Here is a 14,724-nt window from a genome sequence, read left to right as displayed (position 1 = left end):
TTCCAGAATGCTGAGACCAGCTGACCTTGATTCGTCGTCTGAGACTCGAATAATCACCTCCCAGCCTCAGGAGTCAGCTCCTCGATTCTGATTGCTCAACAACAAGAACAACGGGATTTTCTGTTGCATGCCGACAGAAAATCATCTTCCGGTCTAGAATGATGTGGCTGTTGTGCCTGGAAATGTATCTTTGATTGCATCCGGGCATGTGCAGCGGCGCATTGCATTTTCCAAGGGATATACTCCAGTCACATCTCTCACGATCCAGTAGGAAGAGTTGAAAGGGGGGTGTCATCTTTTGTTGCACGATCTTAGCGGAGGCCCAGCTATCCAAGGATTCGGAAGGGCTTTTGGAGCGTCGAGATTGATGCATGACCTGCAGGTCATCCATTCCATTTATCCCATGCATGCGGGATGGTCGGGGTCCTTTCACCTGCCAGGCCACCGGCCATGCACGGGATCTCTCGAGGGAAAGCGTTGCAGGTTTGGAGAGGAGATCAAAGCTGGAGGAGGGTTACACAGAAAAGACGAAGGTGCCTTTGTTGCACGTCGTAAATTATGGAGCCATACAATGTGGCTTTTGACCGTTGTTGTGTGAGGGTTCTCTAATTCTACCTCGTCTGTCCGACTGTACAGCCTCAGGAACCTTACAACGATAGACAAGCATCAGCTGTCAACTTCGCACGGCAACGCGAAGAAAGCAACGGGCCGCCTGTAAGTTGAGAACGAATCGTTTTTGAGAGAGCTGGATGTTCTGAATTTCTGTTGCATGCCGTAGCTGGATCTGCACAAAATCGAGCGGTCCAGACGGCGGTTATGGGCTGAGAGATCGTCAACCTCATCCTGATTCTACCCCAGGCACGGCCATCTGCATCAGCCACTGTTCGAGGAAGATCCCCTGACCGAGCATCCGAACGGTCAAAAGTGAAGGGGAAGAGAAAAGATCACAATCTTTGTTGCATGCCGCACTTTGATCTGCAAAACTGGCGTCCACTTTTGGAGCGTTGGAGTCTCTCTCTCGCTCTCCATTATTATCGCTTAGAATCTTGGGTAATCTCTGCTTCGCCTGATCGTGCTTGTATCCTGGTTTGGCTGCAGCTACAAATGAGCATGCTCCTTTGCTCTGCATCACCCTCAAGCTTTGGACTCGCGACAGGCTCGTAAGGTCAAAAGGACAAGTTCATCATTTCCACAGAATCTGTTATTGTTGTTGCATGCCGCAAAGAGCGCCCAGTTGCCAAGAAGGCTTTTGGTCGTCCAGAACATCCGAAAGAGGAAATCCAACATCCCATTCCAAGCCCTGCCCAAGCCAGCCCAGCGACAGGTCATAGGAAGCAATCAAATCAGAACAGGACAAAGCGATGAAGGCGACTCTTTGTTGCAAATCGCAGTTCGAGCGACATTTCGACTTCCTCTTTGAGAACAAACTGGAGCAATCCAGACCGTGAGTTTGGGGTTTTGGCGGCAAGCTCAGGTCCCCCTTCCACCCCACGCCCACGATATCCGGCGCCTCCAGCTGCCAACCAACTGTAGGTTTTCAGTTTACGGACGTACCCACGCTCATGCCCACGCCCACGCCCACGCCCTCGCCGAACAGCAAGACCCCTAACAACCCATAAACAGCAGGATTAAGAGAGCACAGTAAGGTGAGCACGGTTTTGATGCACGTCGCATTTTCAGTGATCTGCAAAGAGATGGCAGCTTCTACGGGTCAGACAGGCGCATCTGGAGTCTAGACGGGGCCTTTTCCATCGTGGCTTCACCGGATGGGAGAAGGCAGACAGACGCCTTGGGCTTACTCCGCCCAGCAAAGCGAGGGGGTCGGGGGTCGAGGGAGTGAAGTCTTTGGATTGGGCAGCGAGCAATCATTGTTGGCAGAACAGAAGTCTTTGTTGCACGCCGTAGGGTCGATCTTTTACTCGCCAAGTTCAAAGTCGGATTTGGTCGGATGATTATTGAGGAAGGCCCGGAGGACATTCAGGATTTGGGGATTGGGGGGCATGAATCGCCCGGTCTAGACTGCGGATCTTCAGCGCAGGGGTGAGACGCGTGTCTGACATCCATGTGTCTAGTCTAACACGTGGCCGGAATGATTGCGGGGATCTGAATGGAAGTAGATATAGATAGATGGCAATGGGAATATATCTTCATTACCTGGCTAGAGTAGGAGTGCTCAAAATTGTCCTGGATTTCTGTGAACTGATTGAAACTGCGTGGTGTTTTCTTATCGTCACGAGCTCGCGGTTGCCAGGTTCGTTGGTGTTGGTCTCACACCTTAAGCTCGCTTCTCATCTGTCGATCAGCCTAGCCTAATCCTGAACAAACATTGGAACATCACCAAGGGAGCAGGAGATCAACTAAACCATATACGAGTATCACAGGTTCTCAAAGCATCAGTGATTATATGCTCTCTTCACCACGCAAGATAGGAGAATCTTGATTTCTTTTCCCTCTTGTCAAATTTCACTTTCTCGTTCAATCGCCCCATGTGTTGAATTTCTACCCACTTCGCCTTGTTACCTCATATCATCTAGAAATCTCCGGGAATGTTCTCGTCACTTAGATCCCCTGTCTCGCAACATATGATACTATCCTCTCCACTTCTACACCCACGTCCAAGATGATACACATCGACCACTCACTCCTCGCCAACGCCACCCAACCACCTCCAGAACCTGCACTCCCAATCTTGGCTTCCCATCTACTTGAGCTAGAAGAGCAGCAACAGCAACGGTTCACACGTTACGGGAGGCCACGACGACTGAGTACAGGGTGTAAAGAGCTTGATGATGTGCTTGGTGGTGGTGGTATTGAGAGAGGCATTGTGTTGGGAATCAGTGCGCCTGTTGAAGGTAGAGAGGGGAGGTTGGTGAGTTGGCTCGTCTTATTATCTATGTTGATCTGAAATGGGTCATATGGGCCTTGTGTGAGAGGTTGGATAAGCATGCCCGGAATGAGACTTGGGAGTACTCGCATTTTCGTGGCAAATGGCTCTTTCACGTGTGGGCTGTCTATACTACATTTTTTCAACGATTCACTGCTTTCCATCTTTGTTGATCTCCACAAGTCCCTTGATACGCTTACCTCTGTCATCCTGTCCGCCACTACTATCTCATCCTTACTCTTTGTCTCCAAACATGCATTTGGCCACGGCTAACAACTCCAGCTGTCCCTACACCTGCTCGCCTCAGCTCTACTCGTACATCTCTCCGGACCATCAACCACCAAATCCCGGTCACCAAGAACCAAAGTAACAATAATTGACACCACCGGCTCTTTTCCGCTCGCGCTCCTCGCTTCAGTTCTCAGAGCTCGATTTTTAGAAGCCTACTCCCTCGCGACTCAGAATGCTGTGAATACGGGGAACTATGCAGTCCGAGAACCTAAGACTAGTGAAAATGGTACTCGCATGGATATGAGTGAGAAGGAGAGTGCGAATATTGATGAGCAAGTCCAGAAGTGTCTGGAAATGGTGGCTATCAGTCGCGTATTTGACATCGAGGGTTTATGGGAGGTCATTGGGGAGGTGGATCGTGTTGTGTCTTTATCAAGCCCTGAAGTGGATGGGCAAAATCAGAACGCAAAAGCTGCTCTTGATGTCACACACGAAGTAGATGCTGCGGTAGAGCAGGAAATCAGAGACGACGCACCTGAAATCCTGGACAGTGAAGAAGATTCTACACCGCCGTGCGATATTCCACCATCCGTTTCGAAGGAGAAGGATCAACATGATAGAGAAGACGAAGGTATGGAGGTCATCGTTGTGGATAATATGACTCATATCATTAATGAGCTATTTGCTAGGAAAGAGAAGAGCGAAGGTATGTTTCGTTCCTCTTGCCCCCATTAACATTCTCAAGTTTCGAAATCTACTTTGCAACGAGAAAAAAGAAAAAGGCAGAATGGTAGAATGGTAGAGCATAAGACTGAAAGCCCTGACCAGCACACACTCTCCTAGCCCTCCTTTCCTCAACCCTCCACATCCTCTCCAGAACAAACAACATCCTCACCATCCTTCACAACTCCACAAACCCAAATACCATCAACACGAACACCAACACCGCCTACCAACCCCCAAATGCAAATCAGAACCAGCCCCATCGCCAAAACCAACACCAACAACAAATCCAAAATCCAACCCGCTCCATCTTCTCATCTACCACGCAGAAACCCGCACTGGGACAGATCTTCGCGCAATTCCCTGATCTCCACCTCCTCCTCCATCCTCTACCAAAAGGGAAGAGCGATGCCGAACTTCTGTATAGCGGCGAATCAGACCCAAGGGTCTTCAATGAAGATCACACTTCAGACATCGGAGGTGGTGATGATAGAAGCGTACGCTACACCACAGTCCTTGAAGTCCTCAAGGATGAAGCTCCAAGTCTTGGTGGTATACACGATGATGATGACGATAATGATGAGAACGAAGGCGGAGGGGGAGAATCGAAGAGGAAGAAATTCGCGTATAGAGAGCAGAAATGGACAGCTCTTGATGTGAGGGGTGATGGGTTGGCGCTTGTGCCTACGTTTGAGGACAAGGGTAATGCAGGGACGAGGGTGGAGGAGGGGTTGAGTGGAGGGGTGGGGAATGTGGTTAAGATTTGGGGGTTTGGTGGCAGGAGGGTTTGAGCTTGGGGTTTGGGTTGGGTGTTGAATGGAGGACAGGTATGGTGGTGAGAGTGAAGCGGGATTCAGTCACCATCGAGTTGCTGCTAATAGTCTTTGTGGTAGCCTCGTGTCTGTGGAATGGCTGATGGACTGGCTGCTTGAGGACTTAATAGAGTATCAGTCGCTGTTGTAACATTCAAGGAATAGCTTGGCTACGATTTGAAAACAAACATTTTTTGTCTGGTGACGCAGTAGTTCGCTAATTCTTTCAAATTCACAAGTAAAATTCCACGTCAGCTACAATCACAACCAAGTATCCAGGAGAGTTCAATGTCATATACAGTATTCGCATTTTTCTGTTTACTCACTGCGGAAGCCGTAATCCTGCTAAGGAGTAACTGTATCGGTATCAAGACCTTCATTCCCAAAATTCAGCCGCAACGCCATGCTACTGTAGTCCAGTCCAAACGACTGTGTACTTCGAAAAAAAGAACCAAAATCGGACAATATTTTTGTCCCGTCCCGGAACATGAAAAGGTAAGGAGACGGACTATAGATACATTGGTGGCAAGCCTTGCGCGGGTCGAGACAAGCCTAATATCAAAATAGAAGATACAGGTTGTCAAGGAGCTAGATGTCCATGAGGTGAGGACGAGTTTTAAAGGTTAATGAACAAGCTTCAAGCTGCCCATTCGACAACCTCGAGGGCACACATGACGAGGATGAGCGTTGAGGGTAGAATCCTGTTTCTTGTTAGCTGTTTTCGTGAAGAATGGAAACGAAGATAAACGTACCAGATAACGTAGCTCTGGAAGAGCAATTTGCTCATCACGCCCTCGTAGACACCGTTGATTTGGCAGATCTGTGCCAACTGCAGAGCGCTTGGTGCACCAGTAAGCAAGAAGCAAACGATGACGAAAATTGGATCGTCCAGGATGCTGACTGGGACGTATTTTGCTGCGAGAGCGAGGAGAGGAGCCATGATAATGGTTGGCAATAACATTCGCGAGATGAGAGATGCGATCATAAGTTTGGTTCCGATTTGGTTTTCCTCGGAATCTGGGTCAAGAGATTCCTTGGGGAGAGTGTTGCGTGCGAGGTTGGCGCCCAACACCACTAGAATGAGAGGAACTGCAACGCCTCCTGATTGACCAATAGCTCGTGTGACAGAGTTGGCGATGAAGGAACCATCTTCGAAGAAAAGACGTTGAAGGTTGGGAATCGAGGCTACGATAATAGCGAGGAGCATGGCCCATAGAGGTGGGTTCATGAATTCCCAAAGTCCAGCGAAGAAGTTGCCGAGCACAGAGTAGACCTTTGCAAGCACATTCTGAGCTGGGGTGGGGAGAGCTCCAAAAGCTTTCTGAGAGGTCTTCTTGATGCCGTGGGTAACATGGAAGATACCACGTCTTGACTTCAGCTGAATCGTAGGAATGATTCCTCTGACGCCATCTGGAATCTCCCAATCGTCACCTGGAGTGGGAGTGCGAATGCTTGGGAAGGAAGTGATGTTGCCGTTCGACACGTGAGGGAAAGCATTTCCATTTGTAGGCGTAGGTTGTACGTTCTTTTTCATGTCATTTTTGGTATCCTCGTCGTCATCCGAGTCGGCAAAATGGGCATGTGTGACGGGAGTTCTACCTCCAGACTCAAATGACACAGTCGAGGAAGAGCCATGGCCATTCAGTACTTGATACTCCTCCGGCGCGCTGCCATCAAGGCCAGGAATCAATTCCGGTTCATCTCTGTATCTGCCTCCCTCGATGTCGGAGTTTTCCTCTTCGTAACTCTCTGGTGGTGCAAGCAGGACGTGGTATCCCCAACTCCATCGAACGAGCTGTCCTAGCTGTTGAAAGACTAGCAAATAGAGAATGCCTCGTGCCGCCACTTCATCATCGTTATCCCCTGGAATCTTGTCCCAATGTAATCCGCGAAGTGTCTGGGCGAGTGATATAACGAGCGAGATTGGGAGAGAATTCGAGTTTCCGAACACCTGAGTCACTTAGTCTCTTGAAAATAGCCCCCATTGTGAGGAACTTACACCCATAGCAGTCACAAAGTTTGCAGGTCGCTTCTTGAATCCAAATCCTTTGGAAACAGCCACTGAGACCAAATATGAGACTAATGTCTGAACTACGAAAATGACTGGAATGACGGCGAGTTCCACCAACTTCTCCGCAGTCAATTGCTTAGCCAATTTCGTAAAAACTAAATCTAGTCAGCATTTTATTCTTGCTACCATATCCTTTATCGCACATACTCAGACATGGTGTAAAAAGAGCGACGTTCAAGTTCGCCACAAACTTCTGCTTGTCTGCATCGAACATGCCCTGTCTTGCGACAATATAGCCCGGCAAACTAACACACACGACCTCCATCACCGCCTCGAAAACGAGGAGGATGAGATGTCCCAACGGCGGATGCGCATCATGATCGTTGCGGATAGAGAGGAAGGAGAAGTTCGTGGTGGTGGCGATGGGAGGGCCATAGTTGCCAGCAACTGCATTGAGACGGTATGATGTAGGATTGGTGAAGAAGCCCATTTCGGAGTGAGGATTGACGGCCTCGACCGTGGTGAGGAGATGTGAGCGAGGAAGATGCCCTCTTGTTGTTGTTGCTGTTGTACTTGTATGAAGTGCTGAGGGCAGAGGAGACTTCAGATGTAATGCCGCTCGCTGCCTTTCAACACTTGGGCGGGCCGATCTGATAAGCGGCGTGGCTACGCGAAAAAAGCAAGGCAAGAGCTGACTGAGGTGGCTGGGCTTGGGCCTTGGCCTTGGCCTTGGGACTTGGACGTGCACAGCGGATATCTTCCAGAACCAACACCCTCCAACGAATTCTGCCGTTTTGCCTGGAAATCGTTTCTTGTTTCTTGTAAATTCCCGGATGAACCCGACGGAGGTTGTTTATCGAAAAATGAGGAAATGAGAATGAGAAAGGATTGTGGTGCTGCAAATCCAGCTGTGAAATGGCGAAGTTGTCCTTGCGTGTTTCTAGTTTATCGTTCGTGCCTTGGCCTTTGTGCTGTGCTGTGCAGTGCAGTGCTACTGGCCTGGAAAGTTACGCAATCCGAGTCGCTGTGATTTTCGTGATTGGCATCGAGTCGACAGCTCACAAAAGACGCAATATCAGGTGGAGGGTTGGCGTCGTGAATGTTTTCGTCCCCACGCTAGAGCGGCCATTTTGAAGCACTTAATGTGTCAATGTCAACTGTAGGTAGGCAGGCAGATACCGACTTTTTGATATTGCTATCATGAAGAGAAAGTGCCTCATCGCAATCGTTATCAGCGGTCACCGCTTCAAACTAGAGTACAGTACAGTACTACAGTACTGTCCTGTACCTGTGGATTCCAAAAGGCAAGGTTCCATTCCACGGGTAGTCTTCCGCCTGTCACGTCAAACTCGTCATGGTATTGTAGGTAGATCATGATCATGCACTGTGGCTGCAAAAATCCCCAGCCACGGCATGACGCGGTGTTCTTTCAAGCTCTGCCAAGGGTCCTTCTGTTCGCCTATTGCCTTGGAATTTGGGTTGGCGGTCAAGTCACCAGGACTTTCTCTTCCAATATTGTTTAGATGCACAGGTACACACGACCTTCGAATGAATCCTCAGATACTTTCCCAATTATGGTGTTTCTTGGCTTCTGGATTACTCGAAAACCTCGATCTTAGCCCAACCAGGCGTTAAGACCAAGGCAAAAGAAGTATGACACTGGCTCTCTTGAAGCAGCCGTTCCCTGCTAGATATCTGAAACCGTGGAGAACTCTTACTTTCGATCTGCTGCTACTGTAAAGGACAGGTGCCATCAGGCTCTTCATGTTGACAGTCTAATGTTCCCAATTTCTTGGCTCTGACAGAAGCCAGTACAGTAGCATTCATGACCTGGTTTTCACACCCCCGTCTTCGGCACTCAACTGCCGGTCTTGAACCCAACTGAAACTACAGCCTTTAGACCAGGCATTAACCTCTATCAAGTCTGGAGACAACCATATATTTCTTTTCATGGTAATCTAGGGTCTTGGAGTCCTGATTAAAGTCCGCTTCTTCCCGCCATTCGCTGTTTCTTAGTTCAAGCTTACCATATCTCCAGGTACTGCACGCTCTGTGCATGCTACATACTTTAAATGCAGAGCTGTCGATGTCTTGGTGGTTTTGAGTGTGGCCAAGATCTGCCTCGTAACAAGAAGAATACTGGAACGTTACATTTCGTTTGCTTGTTCAAGTATAGCGAGCTCAAGATTCTTTTTTTCTGCAAGTGGATCTGCTAGACTAAGCCTTCCATTGTTAGTAGGACACAAAGTAAGGGACCATGAAGTTGGGGCTTTCCCTGTAGGTTTCTGGAAACATCTGTGGTCATCAGGGTTTGATTATAGAGACACCATTGAATCCTCAAATATATGCTCCTTTGGAGACTAGAAGCACTGTTTTGAATGTACCTCTCACCTACCTGGGTATCATGTGAAGGGCAAGCACTGGCAAGTGTCACGATGGAAATGTTGGCGCTGTTCATATTTTCTTCTCTCGTCTGTATAACTACCGTTTTTGATAATCCAGGGCGACGAAAGGCTGATCAGAGGCTTTCTACGTGGTTACCAGTACCTTTGACACTAGGTAGATACGAAGTACCTACGATTTCATGTCACCTGATAGACAATGTTCAGTATCAGACGTTCTACAGATCAGCACGCGGAAAGTGCGCCATTGTGGCGACGAGAAAGAAGTGGTCGCTTTCAAATGTAACCCAAAATTTCCCTTCTTTCGCCTCCGAAAAAGCTCGTAGCTGTCTCCATAGGTACTCCACACTTGCTCGGCATGCCCATCAAAAAGTATCCATCACCACTTGACCCATCGACCAATCAGTGCCATGAAGTGCTATTTCATCAACATGCAAGAAGAGCGGTAGTAGTCCTTTAATTCGCAATATTCCGGTCAGCACGGATTTTATGATTTCATAGCCACAATGCAAAACTTCAACCCTTGAACGCTACTTGGAATAATCTAAATATATATTTCTCCAGACCTGACATGCAAGTTGGGATGGCATTCAACTGAATGTGGAAGGTCCAAGCAAGTTTAGGGGCGCCCAGGTGGACCTCGAGTTTTGAGAAGTTTCTCCTTCTGGAGTGCATCCGGCGGTGACCTACTGGCGTTCAGGTCCCAGGGAACATATCCACCCAAAGGAGATCATATGGCGACTGTGGCTTGCCTTGCCCAGATTTATCACCAGGACCACGATATTTTATGCGCCCTGGAACAGCTCTTCGCGGGGCGGAGACCTGTTCAGATTTGGATGTGAGAACTGCTCCGGTTCCAGTTTTGATATCGATAGCCACTCATAGTGGGGGAAACAAAGTCAAGCCACGACTGCCAAGGTCAGTGCCAGTCCCAGAATCCAATAATGCGCATCCTCGTCGAACCCCTCGTCCCCTCGTCCCCTCGTCCATGATAAAAGTACTGCCAAATAATGGTAGCAACGTCATCACACATGCTACACTCGCTGCATCTGCATCTGCATCTCCATCTCCGTCTCCGATGCCTTTGCAAAACCACAATTAATGTGATGAGTGTGAGCTGCTCAACCTTGCAGATGGTTCATAGCCAACGAGCTCCAGAGCATCACTGTCATTATCCCCTTTGCACGCCTCTGATACGTTTAAATTGTCCAGAAGAGTTGAGAGTTGCGAGCAGGCTTCCTAATATATCCCTGCCGCAAAAGTACATGAGTATGTCAACGCAAGAGCATACAGACATCATTTCGTTCCATCATACCTATAACGGATCCATTCTTACATCTCAGCATATAATCCCTTGGTTTTTCTCTACCAGGAAAAGTATAGACGCCCAGTCATTCAAGTCTTGTGTCGTCTCGTCTTAAGCCAGGCCTCTCTACTAGCATCTTCTTACTTCGCTAGATCAGATGCATCTGCTTCTACTCGTACTTCTGATCCAGCACCTCACCTAAGCCCAAACTCAGACATACTGACTGCGTCTCCACGACTCAAGATCTGACCTCGTTACTAAGGTCCTCGCCCGCGCTGCTTCTACCTTTCGATCGATGCGGCCATCTTCCGCATAACCTTAGCATCGCGCCTAATCGACTATCCAGCTGTTCAGCTAATCCAGTCCTCGTTAGCTGCACAGCCTCAGGTACCGAACGAACCACCCCAGCGACCATTGCCCACCCTGCCTGCCCTGCCCTGCCCTGCTCACCAAACCACTTTTTCCCCTCCAAAGTATCCAGACCCTTCTATTTCCACAACTCCATTTCGACGGTCCAGCTCCTCTTTGGCAGTCCACGATACCCAGACCGATCGCCCTCTTACTCGAAACGCCCCAGGCTACCACGTTCCTTTGATAGTTGCAGCCCGTCAACATCGGCAGAACCAATCGGAGCGTGCGGCATTTTGATAGCAGAGTCGGTCCTAATCTTCTTGATCCCCCAAATGCCAAGCGCCTTTTTGCTGACTATGCGCAACGAACAGACTCCGCGGATCTTCAATTTCTATTCTAGAGATCTCTTCGATTGGATCCTCCATACTCTGCTCATGCCACATAGCTAGAAACTTGGAACAACCATGGCTTCCCCGCCAGTCCCCACACCTAGACTCCCGCGCGACGAGTCGATCGAGGCGATTGATTTCGCTGCCAGTCCACAGTCGCCAGACTCTACCTTAGACGAAGAAGATGAGTCCCCTCTGGCAAGCCCTACCCCAGAGTCCTCAAATACTCCTCCTCCACGCCTCCCCTCCCTCAAGTCCGACTCTCAAGGTACAGCGTCCATGACTGCGTCCTCAACACCGTTAGGCCTACTACAAAACGCACGAAGACCATTACAACCACCACCCAGTATGTCGGGACTACGAGCAGCGCAGACTTCACAACAGTTACCACAAAGCATGGAGGCGAAGATGAAGGCGTTCCATCTCTCGAGACAGGGCACCCCACCCATGCGTCCAGGCGTTGGGGGGGCATCGTTGTCAACAGGTGCTGGTCCTCTGCCAGATCAACCTAAGTTTGGTGGACAGGCTATGGGAGGTCTGCCAGGAGGATTACGCTTGCCACCGAACATGCGACCTCAAGCCCATAACTTTGTCTCAGCTCCAGCAGTCCCGAAGATGCCAGTGAAAGGCGGACTAAGCGCCAGACGAGGCATGAAGCTACCGGGAGGCCTACCAGGTTCGGTTCCTGACAGCCCAAGCACGCCAAACCTCAATGGAGATACTCCGACCAGGACAAATAGTGACAAACCTGAATCGATGTTCGACAAGTTTTCAGAGTTCCTCGATGCTAAGAACGGCACTTTGAAGTTCAAGAACAAGGCAGTCATTCATGGAAACGGCATCGATTTCAACTCCGGCAGCACTTTCAGTATATCGTTAGACGAGGTCGATACATTGGAGGAGTTGGGTAAGGGAAACTATGGTACCGTTTACAAGGTCCGCCATTCGAGGCCTAGGATGAGAAGACCTGGACTTGGATTGGCTGGCAACAAACATTCATCCTCTATGTCGACCAACTCCTTGAACGATACTGTTGCATCAGAAACATCACCCAAACCCAGCGGGAACACTAGTGGGGTTGTTATGGCTATGAAAGAGATCAGATTAGAGCTTGATGAGGCTAAGTTTGCCAACATCATTATGGAACTCGATATCTTGCACAGATGTTTAAGTCCCTACATAATCGACTTCTATGGTGCTTTCTTCCAAGAGGGAGCGGTCTACATCTGTATTGAATTCATGGACGGTGGCTCGATCGACAAGATCTATGGAGATGGTATTCCAGAGAATGTACTGCGGAAGATCACCTACGCCACGACACAGGGACTGAGAACTCTAAAGGACGATCACAACATCATCCACAGAGATGTCAAGCCTACGAACATCCTTGTCAACACGAGAGGTCAAGTGAAGATCTGCGACTTTGGCGTCAGCGGAAACTTGGTTGCCAGTATCGCCAAGACAAACATTGGTTGCCAGTCCTACATGGCTCCCGAGCGGATATCTGGAGGGGGGATGTCACAAGCTGGTGGAGCAGGTGGAACATACAGCGTTCAGAGCGACATATGGAGTTTGGGTCTGAGTATTATCGAGTGTGCGATGGGAAGATATCCATACCCACCAGAGACCTACAACAACATTTTCTCGCAACTAAGCGTAAGTTACTTCGAGCCAAATAGTGGCGAACCTTCTCTAACTTTTCTCAGGCAATTGTAGATGGTGAGCCACCTGATCTCCCAGAAGAAGGCTATTCCGCTACGGCACGCGATTTCGTCCACGGCTGCCTCAACAAGATCCCTAAACTTCGCCCTACGTACTCCATGCTGCTCGCCCACCCTTGGCTAGCGGGCCTCTCGAAACCACTCACCATCTCCGAAGAAGATGAGGACGAAGAAGCCGAATTACCCACAGGATTCGCTGATGGAGAAGCTCCGAAGAAGGAGATGGGTGCTGGACGCGGAACCGAAGATGAAGAGGTCGCCGAGTGGGTCAAGAATGCTATGGAGCGCAAGATGAGGGGGCTGATGGGCGAGGCCGCTAAGCCTGCTCTTCATGCAGCACCCCTGGATACCGTGAGCCCTGCAGTGACGCCCTCAGCTTAGAGTAGGCTGGCCTGCTCTTTGATCGTTCGGGCATGTAGCCTCTGACTTGCACCTGTACGGGGTACTCAGAACCTCTCGCCAAAAGCAAGATTTCGTGACTTTACATTCGACCTTTTCCTCCCCCATGCGAGACATCCACTCAAGTCTTCTCATTTATTATGAGGACGAATAGGATACGAAGGGGCAAACGCCACTCCATTTCGACGAACATTATGATGACGGATTGCATGGATGATGAGTGATGATGGACTATGGATGATGATTGATACATGCATTTTCAGCGAAAGCCTGTGGGGATAAAAATTGAGTGGGTGGTTCTGGGCGAATTTTCTTCTTCTTTGTTTCAAGGGCACAATAACACCCCACACGTACATGTCTCTTTTTTCTTTGTTGAGGAGATGCTCATTTGAGATATGAGAGTTGAGAATGGTCATGGGGAAAGAATGGAGATGTGAGAAGGAAGTGTGTAGATGGAGAGTTGGGTATAAAGATTGAGAGGAAGGAGGGAGTTAGATACATACAGTGCGCGGCATTACTGGGCGCGCGTGTAGCATACATAGCTGGTAGAAGATGAGCCTGCGATCACCGAGAATGAACGGTAGATGGCAGCTGGAGGAACGAATGAAACGAAATTGAGAAGCTGGATCAATCTGCCCTCCTCGCGAATTTGACAGACGTGACTTTAGTAAATTTCATTCCACCTCCCGGGCTCTTTGCTTCCATGGCGGAATAAAATACATCCACTTTATTTGACCCAACAAGATCTCCTATGTTGTGAAGCGGTCAACCACATTTCCCGTTAACGTCTGTGGTCGATTGAATTCGGCTCGTAAAGCCAGGTGCTCATTGGTAGTTGAATGCACTTACCTGCTTGCTCTTATTGAGCATGGGACGATACTCAGACAGAAAGAAATGGAACCTCCTCTTGGTATTTGAAGCTTAGATGTAACATAGATGCGAGTTTGGCAGTGAGATTTTGTGTGACAAACATCATGGCTTTGATGACAACATTAACTTCTTGACACAATATACAATAAATGCCCATCTTAATGGACGTATGTAAGATTACTCTCGTATCTCAAGTTTACATGGCACAAGCCTTCTGTCTTGTGGCAGTCATAGTTGAGACTGATATCGTCCAAAGGTTCTTGATCGCAATGACCTCGTTATCGTAGCATGACTGACTTTTACTGCTCCTAGAGCATGGTCTGATTTATTTATATAGAGAGTGCGAAAGCTATGTTGCTTCGTTGTCAGAGCTTTTTAGATGTTACAATGTGGTTCAACTGTTGAGGTTTCGCTTAACGGGATTTATGTGAATAACAGGTCAGTTCACCTCGCCTCACGTCCATAGGTACACATCCAATCCCACATGATTCGCTAATTTACAGGTATTCGCTTTGCTGACTTATTTGAAATCCGTTGAGTACTCTGGGATCATCAGAAATTGTCTCTCATCTTAAGACATTTCAACAGATGCGGCCATTTGATAATGCATACGACGACTCGTGAT

The 14,724-nt window shown here is 48.8% G+C and overlaps 3 protein-coding genes across 5 annotated transcripts; 2 read left to right on the top strand and 1 right to left on the bottom strand.

Annotated features, from left to right (window-relative positions):
• Nucleotides 1–2,620: 2,620 nt before the first annotated feature.
• On the top strand, nt 2,621–4,629 carry ONS95_014682 (uncharacterized protein; the record flags this gene model as incomplete). The annotated part of the gene is made up of 3 exons (XM_058508350.1): nt 2,621–2,869; nt 3,167–3,821; nt 3,944–4,629. 3 exons carry the CDS (start codon nt 2,621–2,623, stop codon nt 4,627–4,629), a joined length of 1,590 nt encoding a protein of 529 aa, XP_058356035.1.
• Nucleotides 4,592–7,275, bottom strand: ONS95_014681 (uncharacterized protein). 2 transcript variants are annotated; one of them, XM_058508348.1, is made up of 3 exons: nt 6,650–7,275; nt 5,403–6,601; nt 4,592–5,351 (listed from the first exon to the last, which is right to left on the bottom strand). In XM_058508348.1, the coding sequence occupies exons 1-3, from the start codon at nt 6,653–6,655 to the stop codon at nt 5,288–5,290; spliced, it is 1,269 nt and encodes a 422-aa protein (XP_058356033.1). In that variant the 5' UTR covers nt 6,656–7,275; the 3' UTR covers nt 4,592–5,287. The 2 variants fall into 2 exon arrangements, with proteins under 2 accessions (XP_058356033.1, XP_058356034.1); XM_058508349.1 differs by having other exon boundaries at nt 4,592–6,601; nt 6,650–6,816; nt 6,869–7,275.
• Nucleotides 7,276–10,034: 2,759 nt separating this feature from the next.
• Nucleotides 10,035–13,854, top strand: ONS95_014680 (uncharacterized protein). 2 transcript variants are annotated; one of them, XM_058508346.1, is made up of 4 exons: nt 10,035–10,332; nt 10,407–10,440; nt 10,613–12,765; nt 12,816–13,854. In XM_058508346.1, exons 3-4 carry the CDS (start codon nt 11,185–11,187, stop codon nt 13,209–13,211), a joined length of 1,977 nt encoding a protein of 658 aa, XP_058356031.1. In that variant the 5' UTR covers nt 10,035–10,332; nt 10,407–10,440; nt 10,613–11,184; the 3' UTR covers nt 13,212–13,854. The 2 variants fall into 2 exon arrangements, with proteins under 2 accessions (XP_058356031.1, XP_058356032.1); XM_058508347.1 differs by having other exon boundaries at nt 10,035–11,024; nt 11,092–13,854.
• The last annotated feature ends 870 nt before the right edge of the window (nt 13,855–14,724 follow it).

This window comes from Cadophora gregata (assembly GCF_030347475.1).
Source record: "Cadophora gregata isolate MNR1 chromosome Unknown scaffold_9, whole genome shotgun sequence".
NCBI lineage: Eukaryota > Fungi > Ascomycota > Leotiomycetes > Helotiales > Ploettnerulaceae > Cadophora > Cadophora gregata.
Note: the sequence above shows the minus strand (reverse complement) of the source record. Positions and strands in the feature narration are given on the sequence as shown.

Coding starts and splice junctions, on each gene's coding strand:
- ONS95_014681 (XM_058508349.1), bottom strand. CDS start 7,151: ATGGGCTTCTTCACCAATCCTACATCATACCGTCTCAATGCAGTTGCT. Junction 6,817..6,868: donor TCTTTTTACACCATGTCTGA/GTATGTGCGATA, acceptor GACTAGATTTAG/TTTTTACGAAATTGGCTAAG. Junction 6,602..6,649: donor ACTTTGTGACTGCTATGGGT/GTAAGTTCCTCA, acceptor TAAGTGACTCAG/GTGTTCGGAAACTCGAATTC.
- ONS95_014680 (XM_058508346.1), top strand. CDS start 11,185: ATGGCTTCCCCGCCAGTCCCCACACCTAGACTCCCGCGCGACGAGTCG. Junction 12,766..12,815: donor ACATTTTCTCGCAACTAAGC/GTAAGTTACTTC, acceptor AACTTTTCTCAG/GCAATTGTAGATGGTGAGCC.